This window comes from Poromitra crassiceps (assembly GCF_964638095.1).
Source record: "Poromitra crassiceps genome assembly, chromosome: 10".
NCBI classification, from domain to species: Eukaryota; Metazoa; Chordata; class Actinopteri; order Beryciformes; family Melamphaidae; genus Poromitra; species Poromitra crassiceps.
In genome coordinates, this window is record NC_139631.1 from 29133444 (window position 1) to 29151018 (window position 17575).

General features: G+C 43.2%; 1 protein-coding gene across 1 annotated transcript in view; it reads left to right on the plus strand.

Moving 5' to 3' along the window:
- rimbp2b (RIMS binding protein 2b) overlaps window positions 1-17575 on the plus strand; it is a gene marked incomplete at its 3' end in the record, with an annotated part of 121882 nt that overhangs the window by 75021 nt on the left and 29286 nt on the right. Inside the window, exons 4-9 of the mRNA XM_083644012.1 lie at window positions 1947-2069; window positions 6445-6549; window positions 9238-9288; window positions 10556-10576; window positions 12601-12802; window positions 14700-14848. Coding sequence (XP_083500138.1) covers window positions 6448-6549; window positions 9238-9288; window positions 10556-10576; window positions 12601-12802; window positions 14700-14848 — 525 coding nt within the window. The 5' untranslated portion in view covers window positions 1947-2069; window positions 6445-6447. The remainder of the gene's footprint in view (window positions 1-1946; window positions 2070-6444; window positions 6550-9237; window positions 9289-10555; window positions 10577-12600; window positions 12803-14699; window positions 14849-17575) is intronic.

Genomic DNA, 17575 nt, shown 5'->3' on the forward strand with positions numbered 1-17575 from the left:
AAGTCAAGTCAAGTCAAATTTTATTTATATAGCACCTTTCATACACAAAGGCAATTCAAGGTGCTTTACAAAAAAATAATCGAAAAAACAAGCAGCAAAGCAATGCACATATAAAAAAACACATAAAAAACACAGCCGACAGTTTTAGTTAAAATATATACTCAAATTAACAAACATGAAACATTATTTCTGTTTTAAATAAGTTACAAGGCATTCTTCAGTATTATTATTACATGTACAGTCCATTTGTTGGAAATGTACAGGGAAAAAAAAAAAAAAAATTACAGGCCGAGAGAGGCAATAGTTTAGTAGCAGTTAAAAGCAAGAGTAAACATAAAGGTCTTTAGCTTGGATTTAAAAATAGGCAGAGTAGGGGCAGATCTAATGTGTTCAGGGAGTTTGTTCCAGTTATGAGAGGCATAGTGGGAGAACGCGGCTTCACCATGTTTTGATTTGGTCCTCGGGACAATTAGTAGACCAGTGCCTGAAGATCTCAGGGATCTGGATGGTTCATAGTGTAGAAGCATTTCAGAGATGTAGTGTGGGCCTGACCCGTTGAGAGATTTGTAAACTATTAGCAGAATTTTAAAGTCTATTCTAAGATTTACTGGCAGCCAATGCAGGGATTTGAGAACTGGTGTAATGTGTTCAGCTTTCTTGGTTCTTGTTAGAACTCTAGCAGCCGCATTCTGAATGAGCTGTAGTTGTTTAATAGCTTTTTTGGGAAGACCATTGAAAAGACTGTTGCAGTAGTCTAGCCTGCTAGAAATGAAAGCATGAATTAGTTTTTCAAGATCTTGTTTGGACATATAGCCTCTAATCCTTGCTATATTTTTTAGATGATAGAAGGCAGATTTTCTTATAAGCTTAATGTGGGAGTTGAAATTTAGATCAGAGTCAATAATAATGCCAAGATTTTTTACCTGGTCCTTTGGCTTCAAAGATAGGGATTCGAGGTGAGCAGTAACTTTGAGCCTATCTTCTTTTTTGCCGAAGACAATTATCTCTGTTTTGTCTTTATTAAGTTGGAGAAAATTCTGGCACATCCAATCATTAATTTGCGCAAGGCACTGACACAGTGTCTCTATGGGGGCATAGTCATCCGATGAGAGGGCTATGTAGAGTTGGGTGTCATCTGCATAGCTATGATAAGCTATTTTGTTTTTTTGCATAATTAGGCCCAGAGAGAGCATATAAAGGTTAAACAGGACAGGACCTAAAATTGATCCTTGGGGTACCCCACATGTCATTTTGGTTTGGTCAGATGTGTAGTTGCCAATGGAGACAAAGTAGTTCCTGTCTTGCAGATAAGATCTGAACCACTCTAGGACCGTGCCGGAAAGCCCGACCCAGTTTTCCAGTCTGTCCAATAGAATTTCGTGGTCAACCGTATCAAAGGCAGCGCTGAGGTCTAGTAACACTAAGATTGAGATTTTACCTGAATCAGTGTTCATTCGGATGTCATTTATAACTCTGATAAGCGCAGTTTCGGTGCTATGATGGGGTCGGAAGCCTGATTGGAAAGGATCTAGGAGGTCATTGGAGGATAGAAAGGTATTGAGTTGTTGGTAGACAGTTTTTTCGAGTATTTTGCTAATAAAGGGAAGATTTGATATTGGTCTGTAATTGCTGATGTGATTATAGAGGGGTCGAGGCTACGCTTCTTTAGCAAGGGCTTAACAACTGCAGTTTTTAGAGATTTTGGAAAAATGCCTGTAAGAAGAGAGGTATTAATTATCTTCAGTATGTCGGTCGCCAGGCAACTGTAGACATTTTTTAGAAAGCTTGTTGGCAGGGTGTCTAGGCAACACGATGAGGATTTAAGGCCTCATCGTAACAAAGTAAACAAAAAACAAAAAAGTAAACAAAAAGGTAACAAAGTAAACTTGTCCACAAGGGTTCAGACCTCAGGAACCAAACTGTCCATGTTGGTTCTGTATGTACAGGTGAAGTCTGAGTATGCCCAGCTCAAAGAGATCCTCGGTGCTGTGACGCTGGAGAGAGATTCAGCCCTGTGGGAGAAGAACCAGCTCCAAGGCAAACTGGAGAACCTAGAGCAGGTGCTCAAGGTGAGGAAGACCTTTTGTCACTATGTACTGCATTTTCGAGCAGTACGTTTATCCCGGCCATTCCCGGGGGCCTGGTTCAGGTGTTTTTACAGAGCCTGACCCTCTGCCAGTCTCCTCGCCCCTACCTGTACTGCACTGCCTTCACCTGGTTCTCTTCCTCTATACTGTCTAATGTCCCTGACGTGTCTGTTGCCTTCCAGTGCCGTGTTGGGAGGTCTCACCAGGAGCTGTGAAAGAGTAGAAGCTTGGAGCAGACCTCCCCTCCCTTCCTCCTCAACCCTACCCCTCATCCTCCCCTCCCGCCTCCTACCCTGCCCCTTAATGTTTTCCAACCCTCCCTGACTCACCCCCTTCCACCCCCCCCCCCCCCCCCCCCCCCTCTCCCCAATCCCCTCTCCCCCCTGCTAGAATTATAAGGTATCACTGCTATGTCCATCTGTTAGGGAGCAGCCCTACTCAATCCCATCCCCAATGCTTTTTCTCCACCCCAGTGGCTGTGCTTCTCTTTCCCTTTCTCCGCGGGCTGCTTACCAGACATATGAATGGCCACCTGCCTATAAGACCAGAGCACTGTGGAATGTCATTTTGCATGAGGCAGGACAAAGAGTTTGGCTTTAGGGGGATGGATGGGTTTGGGGGGAGGACGGAGGGATAGTGAGTCGAGGTGGGGTTGTGGGGTGGGTGGGGGTTAGGATGAAGGGATAGTGAGTCGGGGTGGGTGGGTGCGGTCACCCCCCATGATGATAATGTCACCTACAAGTTTGATGACATTACCTATCCTAGAATTTAAAGCTCTAGTGCGTAACTTTTACACATACATGAACGTCCGTTACATTCGAGCCCTTGCCAAACAAGTTTCCACAATGTTGATTAAGCCTATCACCTCCAGATAACTCTCTCTGTATTTCACAGTACCGGAGTGTTTAAATCTCATGTCGCCCGGCGACATTCCCATGCTGGCCTGGAGCAGGCGCACCAGAGACTTCCGCCAGGCCGAGTCTGCTAATTTCTGGTTAGCCATCTGCTAACTTGAACGGGAATCAGTAATTCAATCGTGCTCTTCTAGACTTTCCAAATGTTATCGGACCGAATGGGTTAAATTCTGGTAGTGAAATACTGAATATTTAGTGTATCCACACTGTTTTACAGCCATGACAGAGTAGGCTACGGCTAGGCTATGACAAATTCTGCATTCACGTGCTGCTCGGATTGTCCCATTTCCCAAGTTGGGAAGTCGTTCTTGTGACTTTGGTGTGTTCATGAGATTTTAAGTCATTATGTGGAAACAACATGGACACTACAAAGAAGATGTTGGGCCCTATCTTCGTACAGGCGATATCCCCTATTTGCGCGTGCCTTAAGGCAGGGAAGATACTGGTCTACCTTGCGCATTTGTCCATGTGTTATGCCGAGTTTTGCACCCCCACCCGGCAGCATCCCCACCTCACGGAAGCATATTGTAATGATTTATACAGAAATTTAACTGTTTAAAAGTGATATAATTCTCTGGGTAGACGTGACCTCCCTGATTTCTAAGTTAAAACAGCCCCGAAATATGTTGGGGATGCAATTCTCGACTGGGATGCGGAAACCTTCACGGCACGTGCCGCAGGCGCAAATTAGAGCCGTGCCAATATCATCTGCGCCCCCAAAATGCCTGCGCAAACGGGATTTGGGCGGTCTTAAGTACCAAGTCAAGTTTATTTGTATAGCACATTTCATACACAGAGGCAATTCAAAGTGCTTCACATAAAATGGTTGACAGGAAAATAAAAGAATAAAAAAGAGAATAAAATGGACATTTAAAAGCATCACAACAAAACTTTAAAAAAGAGTATAAAAAGTGCATTAAGCAACAGGCGCAGCAGTTGCAAAAAGAGCAAAAAACTTATTGAGGACTCATTGGGTTTGCATAATAGAATACGGTAAATCAATTTATCTATATTGATTTCCCCGACATCATGACTATATAAGAAACATGACTACACACACATAAAACTCAGGTCTGGGTACGGTGTCCTCTTTTCCTCTATACTGCAGTTTGGACGCCAAGCATACCCCCGCTTGTACCTTGCGTCATCTGTTGTCGACAATCAGGCCGGGTTTTTTCCTCTAAACCTTGCTTAAAACGAGTACGGCTCTAGTAAGCTCCCCTTACACGTGCGTCCCTCCTGACGCATCACCTCACCCTCTTGTGAGTATATCCGTATTACGGCAATAGTGAGTTTTATATCTCTACCAGAATTATTCACAGATGTGGCCAGGCAATGCTGGGCATTACGTCAATCAAAACCAATCAGATTCCCGTCTCGCGATCGCTGTTTGCGCGAGCCATGCAACATGCTGTAATTCTCTCCATGCGTAATAGAGTGGACTCACTCATGCCGAGGACAAAGAGAGACGGAGAGAGCTTATTGACAGATCATCTGTGGTGATCTGTCACCTCCGGGTTATGGGATAGGTGAAGGTGAATAGCCTATGTCCATTGTCCAACAGGTTTTCTCAATTAATTTCCCTCTTTGCGATGTGATAAAAGTTTCTCAGTGAGTTATAGTTGATTGCCTCACTGAATTATCTGCTAATACCCAATTCTAGCAGCAGAATTTGATGTCCTGGCATGGCAAGGCTGTGCGTAATGACATATCCAAAAGGAATTAATTACTTTGCACTGCACTGCGCAGCGCGGAGATTATGGTGCACTCCAGCGCAGCGAGGTATTTAACGCTAAGAGGTCCTTTTCAAAGCTCTTAGCGCAAAGTAATTGCGCACTGCTGACGATTGAATAATGCCATCTATCCCCACATTTTAGCGCTGAAACGCCTGCTTTGGCATGTGGCACGCCTATGCCCAGTACAATTATAACAGGCATGTGCTTGTGCCCGTCCCCAATTTGCATTGCGCACGGCGTTAAACGAGCGCAAACGCTAAATTACCGCTTTTGCGAAGATAGGCACCGTTGTATTTTATTGGTCAGAGCAATACGTTGATAGTTGTTTCCATTTTTGAGCAAAGGAAACGGTTGGGAACTAATTTTTCTGACACCACATGAATGCAGTGCACTCAGCTCACGCTTCGCTCACTGCCAGAAGTGCCAGAAGGGGGAGACAAAGGTTCCGCACTACAGAATGCACTATAGCTTTAAGTTTCTTATTGGCATGAAAATGTCATTTGCTTCTCTTCCCCTTAACAGTTGCAAATACTGTATGTTTGTCTAGTTATTCACATGTAATGAGAGCAGTATGATGACTGGATGACACTGGCATATTGGCCTATGAAGAGCCTTGCATTCAGTCCTTTATATTGTATGGCTTTGTTGTTATGGATGAGCACAGACAAGTGAGCACGCTATGGAGTTTGCTCACCCTTTTCATGTAACTCAAAACCCTGTATTGATCAAGCAAAGACAACATCGCTGAGGACAGCTTTTCACAGTCCCAGTAATGAGACTTCTCACAGGCATTGTGTTACCTAAAGGGGGCAGTAATGAGACTTCTCACAGGCATTGTGTTACCTAAAGGGGGCAGTAATGAGACTTCTCACAGGCATTGTGTTACCTAAAGGGGGCAGCAAACCTGACTTTGGATTGATGATTTAATTTTTTCCGCACAGCAAAGCATCTCTAGTCCTCATCCATAAGCACCCTTGTGCAAAATTTGATCTGATCTCTAGAGGATCATTTGACATAAACTGTAATTACACAACGCACACTGTGGCATAGTTTATGTCTTTCTTGTTTTTAAAGACCCCCTAAAGTGAAAAATAAGTTTTTCTTCTTGTTCCTACAGTTGGATGTTTGAGCTTCACTGTGCAAAATAATGCCTGTGCCGAGTTTGACACTAGAAGGCTGTTTTCACAATCGTCTGCTGAAAGTGGAAAGTTTCTCGGAGCTCACTGAAAAGGCGACTTTCAACGAGCATGATTCGTGACAAACACGAATACCGGGGCCTATCCCTGTCCAGTATTCAGCATGTTTGTATGCTGTGAATGGTTAGTTATGTTCTAGATAACCCTGATTGGTTGCTTTTGAATTTAATGAAGCAGAAAGAGGGGAAGTCATTTGAAGGATTTTAACAAGATAATGTCATCCTTTTTTGTGGGTAAAACCATCAGACACATTATTGTTCAAAGTAGAGTATTTTCTATACATCTTAAAATGTGACTTTAAGGGGTCTTAAGGTCAGTACACTGTGAACCAGCCTCTCTCTGTGTGTTATTTATGTGCACATGTACACACTCATTTCTGAGTATGGAATAGAAGACTGGAGATGCAACTGTTTTGGCTCAGTGCCATTGGTTTTTAGGTCTACTAACAGCAGCCCTCTCTGTGCCCCCATGATCCTCCCCTCGCTCTCCACCCTTGGCCCCCTGCGGACAGCATATGCGAGAGGCTGCAGAGCGGAGGCAGCAGCTAGAGTTGGAGCATGAGGAGGCCTTGGCTGTACTCAATGCAAAGCAGCAGGAGATTGACCTTCTTCAGAAGGTAAGGGATGCCAGGTTACAGCATGCTAACAGCACCACAAGGCTGGCTTTCTTGTTTGCCCAGCCTGTGCCCGTGTCAGGAGTCTAACAGGCATTATAAAACGGCTCTCTCAAATCAAGCAATCTGATTGGTTCACAGCCATTGTATAATTCCAGTAACCGAGTTCAATAACCCATGGCCATGGGTTATTGGTTGCCATGGCAACTCTCTTACTAAGAGAGTAATAATAAGGCTTACCTCAAATGACAACGTAGAAAAAAAAATGGCGGAGACAGCTGTCAGATCCTTGTGAATCGATCTTCGCTTATAACTTTACTAATACTTCGCAGAAAATGATGTTTTGTACAAGAATAGATGCGGGCTAATGTCTTCTTTGCAAAAGAAAGGCTGTTAACCCCGCATTTAACTCCGCATTTAACCCCGTAACGTTAGTTGGTGTCAGCTTTGCAGAGAGCATTCAGCTTCTCAACAAGCGCTGAGAATGCAGCGCTGCGGCTCGAGCTGCCTGTCGGGGTTTCCAGAAAAATCTCAGCTACTCAGCAAGCGCCAGGATTGGCCAATGTCAACTTCAGTCTCCAGAACGATCCAATCAAATCACCCGCATGTTCTTGCGGTCCCGCCTTACAGTAGTGTTTCAACTGACTCTATCAGAATGACATGCCAGTCGGAGTCGGACTTATAGTATTATTATTATTATTATATTATCATACTTGGAAACCGTTTTATAAAAGCAATATAGCACTCGAGCAGCGTGTGTTGTGGAATATATCCCGCTGATAAACTGTTATCCCACGAGGCCGCAGGCCTCGTGGGATAACAGTTTATCAGCGGGATATATTCACCACAACACACTTGCTCTCGTGATATATTGCTTAAATGTACACCAGATGCGTTACGGCTGCGTTGCGTCCCCGGCAAAACTGCCGGATCGACTCTCGCCCGTGTTAATTGATGGGCGATACATGCGGTACGGAAAAATTACGCACCTGTTCTATTTTTGTCGGATCCCACATCCGTCTGACAGATTACATGAGTGTGGGTCTGTTCGCAGCCGTACCGCATCTGTTCCGGAGGTGGTGTACATTAGCCTTCAGAGCTGTCTGTTGAACCTTGCCGCTTTACATACAGCACAACAAAGGTGATTACGACAACTCCAGGACTGCATGAATGAACTAAACTGGTGTGAGTTTTTTATCGCCTGGAGATTGAATTTGGTTCTCCGTTCTGTCACTGTGCTGTCTGAGAATAGAGCAATCTGCTTTTCATAGACTACAGGAGGACGCCCACTCACCTCTATCAACATATTCATCAGGGTTCAAAGAGCTTTGTGTTCAGCAGTTTTGCTACTACAGCCACTCCGGTGTCTCCTCCTCCAGCTGTCTATCACGCTCCAAGCCTTAGCCTGCCCAGACAGTGTTCAACATCTCAGGAGTGCCCCTCTCCTTTGTCACAGTGAGCGACTCAAAAGGCCAAAACCTAGTAGATAGGACACTTTTGGAGGCTTGCTTAAAAAGAAAATGCTGGCCGAGGACCTTTTGATGGCTGCCTCCTCTGTGCACCAGAGCCGACTGTAATGTCAAAACCCACCAGCCCAGCGATGACTGAGATGGCCGATAGTGTGAGGAGGACGTGATAGGAATTGTCACCAGTGCCTCGTGTGGACCCACAGTTGAGAGCCTGTTGCTGTTGCTGCAGTGTGCCGTCAACTTTGGAGTCAGCCATTAACGGGCGGAGTTCTCAGCGTTTCTCATTAGCAGAAGCTCATTACTGCGTTATCTTCCTTCAGAGACACTGGCTGCTTTCTGCATTCTCTTCAATTAATTGCCTACGAAGAGGATTTATGAAATTGGAAAAGTCCACAGATGCTCTCTCGTTCGTGTGGAACATTTGTTTTTCTCAACAGATGTTTCTAGTCTCCAAAAGTAAACTGCCGTGTATTATGTTATGTTTTTTATACAGTACAATGGTTCTGTATTATCCAAATACTATTGCTACTGAGTGGCCTGGACCCTTATTGTACCGTACTTTTGGTGAAATATTATTTCAGATTATTTCAAAATCGTTTTAGCCCAATTCTAGCCTTTTTAACCTCCGTCCAACCATGGCTTGGTCTGGTTTGCAATATAGCAGCAAATCATTCTTACCATTAGTTTTTAACCTGATGGGAGTGTAGCTAAGGTTTACAACATCAGGACAATTCAGATGATGGCAGTAGAGTGGTCAGTCACACTGGTACAGTATATATACTACATTGATTTGCAAATACTTTCCTGAGTGTCAAACTTCATCGATGTGACAACTAATTACCAAGCTGGAAGTACCGGTACCGGGAATTGAACCCGGGTCTTGCGGCTGGCCTTGCGGTGGTAAGCAAGTGCTTTTACCTCTACGCTACCCAGGCGCCCTCTTTCTATCTTACTGTCTTGTCCATTTTTCCACATTTTAGGTGCCCCATCAAAGTGCAACTGTTTTACAAACCTGCTTACACACAGTTTACACTCTCTCACACACACACACACACACACACACACACACACACACACACACACACACACACACACACACACACACACACACATGACTCAGGCTTGGCCATAGTGTGAAATAACTGTAAAATATAAAATGTAAAATAAAGAATGGGAGTGTTTCCAGAGCTCACTCTCTCACAGTCACACCTGTGTTTCCCAGGCTCAGGTTGCGGCTAAAAAGGAACATGAGGGCGCCGTCTATCAGTTAGAGGTGAGTGTCTGTCTGGACACCGTGACTTTAAGTGTGTGACTGCTACTGGAGTGAATGGAGATGGGCAGCCTGGAGCCATTTGCTACTCCTGTTGACCTCATTGGCTGAAACATTTTCAGTTCTTCATAATGTTTAATATGGATCTATAGGGACTTTCTCTCTCTCTCTCTCTCTCTCTCTCTCTCTCTCTCTCTCTCTCTCTCTCTCTCTCTCTCTCTCTTTCTCTCTCTCTCTCTCTCTCTCTCTCTCTATCTCGCTCGCTCCCACAATACAAGATGTATGGTTGGTTTAAATGACTTGGTAGTCATCCCTTTCAACCCCCTGAACAGGGTTGTGTAAATATCAGTCTCTTTAAATGAATGTGTACATCATAATAATAATGTATTTGTATCATACATGACCATTATCTATCTATTATTTGATCCTTCTATAATTATTGTAATCAAGTGATATGTATGCATGAGCACCACAGCAGACCTTCATTTCCAAAGTGTTTTTCAAGATGCGTATGTGTGATCACATGTGTAATTGATGTGTATGTGTGATCACATGTGTAATTGATGTGTATGTGTGATCACATGTGTAATTGATGTGTATGTGTGATCACATGTGAAGATGCGTATGTGTGATCACATGTGTAATTGATGTGTATGTGTGATCACATGTGAAGATGCGTATGTGTGATCACATGTGTAATTGATGTGTATGTGTGATCACATGTGAAGATGCGTATGTGTGATCACATGTGTAATTGATGCATATGTGTGATCACATGTGTAATTGATGCGTATGTGTGATCACATGTGTAATTGATGCGTATGTGTGATCACATGTGTAATTGTGCTTAATAAGATGCGTATGTGTGATCACATGTGTAATTGTGCTTAATAAGATGCGTATGTGTGATCACATGTGTAATTGTGCTTAATAAGATGCGTATGTGTGATCACATGTGTAATTGATGCGTATGTGTGATCACATGTGTAATTGTGCTTAATAAGATGCGTATGTGTGATCACATGTGTAATTGTGCTTAATAAGATGCGTATGTGTGATCACATGTGTAATTGTGCTTAATAAGATGCGTATGTGTGATCACATGTGTAATTGATGCGTATGTGTGATCACATGTGTAATTGTGCTTAATAAGATGCGTATGTGTGATCACATGTGTAATTGATGCGTATGTGTGATCACATGTGTAATTGTGCTTAATTTCTTTCCAACATCTCTTTGACTGTATTGGTGTGTGTTTATGCACATACAGAACCACTTGGACAGCATGCAGGTATTTCAGAATTGTTTTTATTTATTTACTTGATATTCCTTCCACCTCTCCCACTACCGTCCATAGGATATACTGTACCCATCTGTTTTCTTTGGCTCTGGAGGAATGGTTATGGAATACCATAGTGCAATTTATGATTTCAGTCTTGTATTTATGGTAAAACTGATCAGTTATTGTTTTGTTTATATGTGGTACTGAAAAGGTACAACTCAAAGACTATTTAATGAACTAATTTGATATGAGAATTATTGCTTTTGGATTGAATTTGGTTTTTAGCAGTGTTCCTGTGCTGCCTCAGTATACGCCATCTTCTTTCCATAGGCTATAACACCCACTCGCCTCTATGAACATTTTCATCACAGCAAACTAAACATAAAGAAAATAAATAGCTACAGTTGCTTCACAATTAATGAAGGGATATACTTAAGTTTTCGTAATGAATATGCATGGCCTTCGATCAAAGATGGGTGCCCGAGGAACCCACTGACCGATCTCATTTCCACATAATCAAAGCTCATAGAAACGGTGGGAGGTGCAAATTTAACTATTTACAATCAGCAGCATCAACATTGAATAAAGCATTACAACTCTCAATGCAGACACATAGAAAAACAAAAAACATCAGAATACATTGAGTAAACAAGTAAAATACATTGCAATAAAACTGGTCTTTCAGTACTCTTCATTCATTGCACGTCTTTCAGACTTACTGTACCATCTTAGAACAAGCCCTTTCATTTCTCGTCTCTCATGGAAAGAACGTCAAAGCCAGCTCTATGCACTGTGGCAGAAGTTAGAACTTGATCAAAGGATCACAGAGGATGTGAGCCTTGTGATCCTGTCTCATTGTAGTAGTAGCATTGCATGTATGTTATCCAGCATGCCTTTCAAACTACTCTTCATACAGTTGCCAACTGTATGATGGCAATTAAGCTAATCACCCTTTGTGTTAATTTACTAATTTACAAAAGCAGGAATTAGAAAGTTCACCCCCCCTGAAAGAGCATGTCCATGTCCCGCCAAACAATAACTTGTCTGCATGAGATGCACTCACCGTGCTTTTAACAGAACAGCTTAGAAAGTCGCCCAGCAGGCATTGCTGTCCAGCAGTCATTGCTGTCCAGCAGCAGTCATTGCTGTCCAGCAGCAGTCATTGCTGTCCAGCAGCAGTCATTGCTGTCCAGCAGGCATTGCTGTCCAGCAGTCATTGCTGTCCAGCAGCAGTCATTGCTGTCCAGCAGCAGTCATTGCTGTCCAGCAGCAGTCATTGCTGTCCAGCAGTCATTGCTGTCCAGCAGTCATTGCTGTCCAGCAGCAGTCATTGCTGTCCAGCAGCAGTCATTGCTGTCCAGCAAGCATTGCTGTCCAGCAGGCATTGCTGTGCATTGGGCAGTGCTGAAAATTCCATGGCCGCTGCAGTGTCCCCCTCAGTGTCTACTGTGGTTTAGATCTTAGATGGAAGATTACGTGGTGTTCAAGACCTGGTTGTCAACGAACCGTCATTTAACTTCAGAAGAAATCGTGCACTAGCACCTGGGATTTCCGTTATGCCTGCCCATGCAATTACAGTACGTTCAGTTTGTCCGTTTCATTACTTGTGATCAATCTTGCCTTTGTTTTGACTGTTTCTGTGCAATGAAGTTGAGCATTTCTTGGTATGCTTACTCCTTCATAGAAAGAGGCTACTCCTCAGAATCACTATGCATTCACTGTAGTCTTGCATGTGATTTGTATACTGTACTGTGTGAATACTAGTTTAGGAGTTTAGGAAGTGTTTCTCTGTAATGACTGATCTCCATGTTCCAAGTTGGAATTCCCATTCCACATTCTATTTGTGTGTAGATGTTAGATGTGCAGCGTCTAATATACTGTACATATGTACGTACATACTGTATGTGTACTCCTGCATTCCGCTTTAAGCTAATTTCTTCTTCTGCTGTCACTTTCTTTTGTTTGCCACTCCCCCCCCCTCTCTCTCTCTCTCTCTCTCTCACTCTCTCTTTCCTCCTGGATTATGTCATCAGGCCAAGGTCCGTGAGCTGGAGGAGAAGTGTCGGAGTCAGAGTGAGCAGTTCAACCTCCTGTCCAAAGAGCTGGAGAAGTTCCGGCTGCAGGCTAACTTTGATATCCTCAGCACTGAGCCCTTAACCATATGCGAGTCCCCTGGATCGCCCAACAAATCCCTGTCCCAGCTCCTTAATGGACTGGATGCAACCATAGGGAAAGGTGTGTGGGATCTTTCTTATACTCCGTGCTTTCATTCCAATATGCTTTATGTTCAGGTGTGAAATAGAAATCGTTATCTGATATTCATTGCTCAGTATTTAAAAAATACAGAACATTCTTTGAAATGAGACTGTTTTGTACGTAAAGGTCTCAAGGTAGCTAGCAGCTTTAATAATAATAGGTTACACGGGTCACTTTTTCAAACGGTGGATATCTCCTCAGGGAATGAAGTGAAATAAATGAGATTTTTTTTTTTTTATGTCATTGCCCATCTTCTCTTAGTTAAAATTGGCTAAGTGGGCGGGCGGCGGTGTGTGTCATGATTGTGATGTCATCAGTGATGTCACTTGAGCAATTGTGATGTCATTAGTGATGTCACTCGAGCATGCCTTCTTGGCTGAGGCTATATGTAAGTGGTGGGAGTATAAGTAGGGAGAAGAGGACAAGTGGTGCATCATCTCCAGAGTCTCCACCCTAGGAATCGATTTCCTAGTTCAGTCATAGAGTAGTTTCCTCTAAACCTTCGGATTTTCTAAGCACCATATTGTAATACTGTGTCATCCAGGGTAAATAGGTAGAATTAGGACCTTTAGAAGGTCGGACAGTCTTCTCTATCCTGCCCTTGAGCTGGGGACCTCCGAATGTTTGGTCCTTATAAAGCAGGATAGAGAAGACTGTCCGACCTCCGAATGTTTGGTAATTGTAATCTGATATTGTAATACTGTGTCGTGTTCCTGCTCAGAGTTCAATCCCCCAGTATTGTTGCTATTCATACATTACTCATGGTTCGTGGGTGTTCCTGCTCAGAGTTCAATCCCCCTGCCTGCCACTCGTACTTGTTTGTCAAGCGAGCATTAGTTATGCAAGACAGCCAGCCAGTCTTCAGGGAATGGTCCATACTGTATCATACTGTATTGTTCCAGTCATTTGAGAGCTGTTTTCAGTAACTACATATTAGAAGAAGAGCCAGTACTATATACTGGTGCGGTGCGGGAAAACGTTCAAGTAGTGTAAGTGAGGAGAAAGACATCACAGCTGAAACTAGAAGCCTGGAAGTCAGTGCTTCAGACTTACACTGGAACAAACGCTGAACTGCTAATGAAATAATCAATCATAGTGAAAAATAGCCTCTAGCTGCCAAAGCTTGTTCTCTGTTTGTTTTTGACTCATTTTCTGTCAATACACAAATGCTGTAGCAATTAGTAATGATCTTAGGATGCTACCAGGGAGTGTACCTTTGGTTAGCCTACATATTTGCATACTGTAAATACTGCAGGTATTTTGAATTTGTACTCTTGCTAGGAACTTTTAATATATGTAATGCCATAAGAAATAATAGCAAACTGAAGAATGATAAATGAGAAAATACCTGCTTAACAAAAAGTTATTGCTGGTGTTTATTGCCACAGCATGCAATAAACTAAGAACGGAGCAGTCTGTAAATTAAGTGCATAATTACTGTTGTTCTAGTTTACATTTTGACACACTGTATATTGCATTGAATGAATCATACCATATCACACCATCATACCTTTACACATGCTGAAGTTCAGTTAATGCCCCCCCCCCAAACATGGATATATAACTGATGTCAGTTATATCAGTTATATTACTGACATATATACGTCAGTATTATAACCCATATATATATGTGTGTGTGTGTGTGTGTGTGTGTGTGTGTGTGTGTGTGTGTGTGTGTGTGTGTGTGTGTGTGTGTGTGTGTGTGTGTGTGTGTGTGTGTATGTATGTGTGTATGTATATATATATATATACATGGTTCAAGAGTTATATAACTCTTGAACTCTTATTACTTTTGGTAATATGACTTTATTGGACACAGTTTTGATATCATTTCTGATATATTTTCATGTGAATATCTGCTTTGTTTGTTCCCCAGGCAATGAGACTCCCCTGAGCAGATCTTTGATATCGGAGTTCATTCGACCTCTCCAGATCAGTGGGGACAAACCTGAGCTCCTGTCCGTTAAGCCAACATTCCTCACCCGCAGTCGAGCCAGCAGCCCCCGACGGCCTCTCCTTTCGGAGGTATGCCATCTCATTGTGTCTGTCTGTACATTGTACTGCACCTTTCTTCATTTGCATTCTAGATGTGTAGCTGGCACACTTATCTATAGCTACTTACAATGAGCGCAACAGTCTAATAAGCTTAAAGCTGCAGGAGGCAATATGTAATAATAGACCTGTTATCAGCCTAAAGCCTGCAACAGAGGAGAGAGTGAGTCATCCCCACTAATTGAGACATTATCAATTTGCCCCATTTCCCTCAATGAAATTGGATGTATGTACCTCTCCCCTTCCGTAAGTGATGGATCAAATCTTAATAGTAAGACACATACTCACTGTCTCCTACACAGCAGTGAGTGAACACTCTGTCAGTCTGTCCAGAGAAACACATGCTGTCTCCTACACAGCAGTGAGTGAGCACTCTGTCCAGAGAAACACATACTGTCTCCTACACAGCAGTGAGTGAGCACTCTGTCCAGAGAAACACATTCTGTCTCCTACACAGCAGTGAGTGAGCACTCTGTCCAGAGAAACACATACTGTCTCCTACACAGCAGTGAGTGAGCACTCTGTCCAGAGAAACACATGCTGTCTCCTACACAGCAGTGAGTGAGCACTCTGTCCAGAGAAACACATACTGTCTCCTACACAGCAGTGAGTGAGCACTCTGTCCAGAGAAACACATGCTGTCTCCTACACAGCAGTGAGTGAGCACTCTGTCCAGAGAAACACATGCTGTCTCCTACACAGCAGTGAGTGAGCACTCTGTCCAGAGAAACACATGCTGTCTCCTACACAGCAGTGAGTGAGCACTCTGTCCAGAGAAACACATGCTGTCTCCTACACAGCAGTGAGTGAGCACTCTGTCCAGAGAAACACATGCTGTCTCCTACACAGCAGTGAGTGAGCACTCTGTCCAGAGAAACACATGCTGTCTCCTACACAGCAGTGAGTGAGCACTCTGTCCAGTGAAACACATGCTGTCTCCTACACAACAGTGAGTGAGCACTCTGTCCAGAGAAACACATACTGTCTCCTACACAGCAGTGAGTGAGCACTCTGTCCAGAGAAACACATACTGTCTCCTACACAGCAGTGAGTGAGCACTCTGTCCAGAGAAACACATGCTGTCTCCTACACAGCAGTGAGTGAACACTCTGTCAGTCTGTCCAGAGAAACACATGCTGTCTCCTACACAGCAGTGAGTGAGCACTCTGTCCAGAGAAACACATACTGTCTCCTACACAGCAGTGAGTGAGCACTCTGTCCAGAGAAACACATACTGTCTCCTACACAGCAGTGAGTGAGCACTCTGTCCAGAGAAACACATGCTGTCTCCTACACAGCAGTGAGTGAACACTCTGTCAGTCTGTCCAGAGAAACACATGCTGTCTCCTACACAGCAGTGAGTGAACACTCTGTCAGTCTGTCCAGAGAAACACATACTGTCTCCTACACAGCAGTGAGTGAGCACTCTGTCCAGAGAAACACATGCTGTATCCTACACAGCAGTGAAACACATGCTGTCTCCTACACAGCAGTGAGTGAGCACTCTGTCCAGAGAAACACATTCTGTCTCCTACACAGCAGTGAGTGAGCACTCTGTCCAGAGAAACACATGCTGTATCCTACACAGCAGAGAAACACATGCTGTCTCCTACACAGCAGTGAGTGAGCACTCTGTCCAGAGAAACACATACTGTCTCCTACACAGCAGTGAGTGAGCAGTCTGTCCAGAGAAACACATACTGTCTCCTACACAGCAGTGAGTGAGCACTCTGTCCAGAGAAACACATGCTGTCTCCTACACAGCAGTGAGTGAGCACTCTGTCCAGAGAAACACATGCTGTCTCCTACACAGCAGTGAGTGAGCACTCTGAAAGCTGGACTCCTTTGCCTCTCTTGTATCTAGTAAACGTTGGTATCAAGCATCACAGACCAGTCAGGTTGGTAAACACGATTATGATGTGTGCATTGATTGATTGATTGATTGATAGATTGATTGATTGATTGATTTGAAGAGACGAAAAAGATCTCTGTGTGCTCAGTTACACTATTGCCTTAGCTCTAGAGACTGGTAGGTTTAATGCTACCCCTGAAGAAGATAGACTCTGTTTACTATGTGAATTACATGAAATTGAAAATGAGATTCATTTCTTGTTCTATTGTACTGCTTATGATGATGCAAGGGACGTAATCCTTAAGAAAATGTCCTACATTTCTGTTGCCTTTTTTAGTTGGACAATTATGAGAAACTTGAGCTGTGTTTAAAAAAAGGAATTCCTCACAGCAAATTGTATTTGTCAGGCATGGGAGCAAAGACAGAAAAAAAGTGATATATTGATCTGTATTGTTGTCTGAGCAATACGCTGACTTGCGACCTGTGATATTTTAAATGTACCATTGTAGCGATGTTGTATTGTTGTATTTGGATTGTATTTGGATTGGTGTCTTGTAAACCCATGAGGGTTGGGCTCATGAAATGCATGACACTTAAATCAATCAATCAATCAATGATGTGTGTAGTTCACTGATGTCACAATACAGGGTTTGTGGGGGTACTTAAGTTCAAATAGGGCTGGGCAATATATCAATATTAAATGGTCATCGTGATATGAGACTAGATATCGTGGTAGATTTTGAATATCGTGATATGGCATAAGTATTGTCTCTTCCTGGTTTTAAAGGCTGCATTACATTCTAATCTAAGCCTGAATTTGATTCATCTACAGTATGAAAGGTTTGCAG